The sequence below is a fragment of the Terrapene carolina genome, unplaced genomic scaffold (genome assembly GCF_002925995.2).
Source record: "Terrapene carolina triunguis isolate 2854851 unplaced genomic scaffold, T_m_triunguis-2.0 Scaffold22308, whole genome shotgun sequence".
NCBI classification, from domain to species: Eukaryota; Metazoa; Chordata; order Testudines; family Emydidae; genus Terrapene; species Terrapene triunguis.
The window spans coordinates 1-2,193 of record NW_020686659.1 but is presented as its reverse complement, the minus strand read 5'-3'; the positions used below and the strand labels follow the sequence as shown (position 1 = coordinate 2,193).

The 2,193-nt window shown below is 70.5% G+C and overlaps 1 protein-coding gene across 1 annotated transcript; it reads left to right on the top strand.

Moving 5' to 3' along the window:
- Positions 1 to 198: 198 nt before the first annotated feature.
- On the top strand, positions 199 to 2,028 carry LOC112122437 (ATP-binding cassette sub-family B member 6, mitochondrial-like; the record flags this gene model as incomplete). Its single annotated transcript, XM_026662085.2, has 3 exons — positions 199 to 256; positions 573 to 677; positions 1,854 to 2,028. Coding segments are annotated over 3 exons (338 nt in total), but the record flags the coding sequence as incomplete, so codon positions are not given.
- Between the last annotated feature and the right edge of the window lie 165 nt (positions 2,029 to 2,193).

The window sequence follows — 2,193 nt, the reverse complement described above, 5'->3', positions numbered from 1 at the left end:
GGTGGAGGGAGGAGGGGGCGTGGGGCGCGTACAGGGCTGGGGCGTGCAGGGAGGAGGGGGCATAGGGCGCGTACAGGGCTGGGGCATGCGGGGTGGAGGCAGGCATTCAGGGCGGGACGCAGGCGCTCACGGTGCCCCGTGCTGAAGGCTGCGTGGGGGAATGGGGAGGGAAGCAGCTGAACCCCGCTCTCCCCCCAGGAGGGAAATCCTGCAGGACGTCTCCTTCTCGGTGATGCCTGGACAGACCCTTGCCCTGGTGAGAACGGGACCTTTGCGCTGGGATCCGTGCGGACGGGATTGGCCAATGGCAGTAGGGACCGGTCCGTATGGAGCCTGCCCACCCTGCCCCTGCCCCATCCCGGCTCCCTGTGCCCTCTCGTGCCAGTCTGCAGAATGATGTCTGGTACTGGTCTGTACAGAGCTGCCGGTTCCCGGGAATACTGGCGTCTCCATACGACATATTCCCTTTACTCAGGAACCTGCCAGTCCGTACGGTGCCTTCTCTGTGCCCCCGGCCCCCACCACACTGAGCGGCACCTTGGCCTGCTGACCCTTGTGCTCTTCGTGCTCAGGTGGGTCCGTCTGGCTCAGGGAAAAGCACCATCATCCGCCTGCTCTTCCGCTTCTACGATGTGTGGGGCGGCTGCATCCGCATCGACGGGCAGGACATCGCCAAGGTGAGGGGGCAGCGCTGGGGGTGCCTGGGGCAGGGTACAGAGAGGGCGTGAGGGGCTCTGGGGGTGCCTGGGGCAGAGTATGGGGGTGCCTGGGGCAGGGTATGGGGGCTTCCTGGGGGGCAGGGTCCAGGGAGGGTGTGAGGGCCTGGGGCTGCCTGGGGGGCAGGGTCCAGGGAAGGCGTCTGCCCCGGTGCTGAGTGCCTGTCCTCCCGGCGGCTGGCGAAGCTCTGCTGGGCCGGTCCCTCCCCGTCAGGGCCCGGCCGTCCCCCGTTTCCCAGGCTGGTCGGGGACGCCCTGATAGCTAAGGGGGGGCACCGCGGGGTACCAGGGCTCCGCTTAGAGCCGGACCCAAGGGGAGAGTCTGCGCACCCACCCGCAGCCCCCGAGGTGCAGCCACCCCCAGTCACACGCGCTGGGCATGGACGGTGTCACCTCCCGGCGGCCCCAGCGTTGGAGGGAGGGAGGGAGCCCCGGCCTGCAGGGGGGTGAGACAGCCCCTGGCTCCCTAATGGGGGAGATCCGTCCTGGAGCGCCGGCTCCCAAGGGTGCTTAGGGAAGGCCAGGCCCAGCCAGGCCCAGTGCTGGCAGGGAGGGAGCCTGCCAGGCCTTGGCCATCTTGGTTTGTCCCACAGCCCCTGGTGCCAGTGCCGTGGGGGCCCCAGGATGGGGGTCTGAGCGTCACCTGCCAAGGGCAGGTCAGGGGCCACGTGCTCCCCCGGGAACTTGGCCTGCTTTGTGGGACCCCCCATTTCCAGCCGGGGGGGGGGGGGCAGAGCCCAGCCCGCCAGGGCTAATGGGACAGGCCGGCTCCCAGCCTGGCTTCAATTAGCTGCCGGCAGAGGGGGAGGGGGCCCAGGCCGGGGCAGCCCCCTTTGAAGTGCTGAGGGGGACAGATCAAAGGCTTTCCGTGCTACCGCAGCCCCTCATGGGCGGGGGGGGCTCCTTTCAGTTGTGCTCCATGCACAGGCTGAGGCGAGGGGCTGGGAGCCGGGGGGCCGGCTGGGGGGCCCCGGCAATGGGTCACTGAGAGCTCGGCCTCCCTGTGGGGGACCCGGCAGGGGGATGGGGGACCGATGGGGCTCCGGCTCGGCCAGGCAGGCGTGGGGAGCTGGGCCGGGGCCGGCTCGGCTGCCCCCGGTGCCTGCGCTGACGGGCACGGCCGGGGCTGCCCTGCAGGTGAAGCAGGCCTCGCTGCGCGCCCACATCGGGGTGGTGCCCCAGGACACGGTGCTCTTCAACGACTCCATCTGCAACAACATCCGCTACGGGCGCGGCGCCGCCTCCGACGAGGAGGTGTGCCAGGCGGCCCGCGCCGCCGACATCCACGAGCGCATCCTCTCCTTCCCCGAGGGTGAGTTCGTCCCGCCGCGCGCGACCCCCGGCCCTGCTGCATCACGCCCGGCCCCCAGCTCCGTTCAACACCGACCCCGCCGGGAGCCCCTGGAACCTGGGACCCTTCCCAGGGCTCAGCTCGGTACAGTGGTGCCAGCTGCTTTCTCTGGGCACGGCCCTGCCC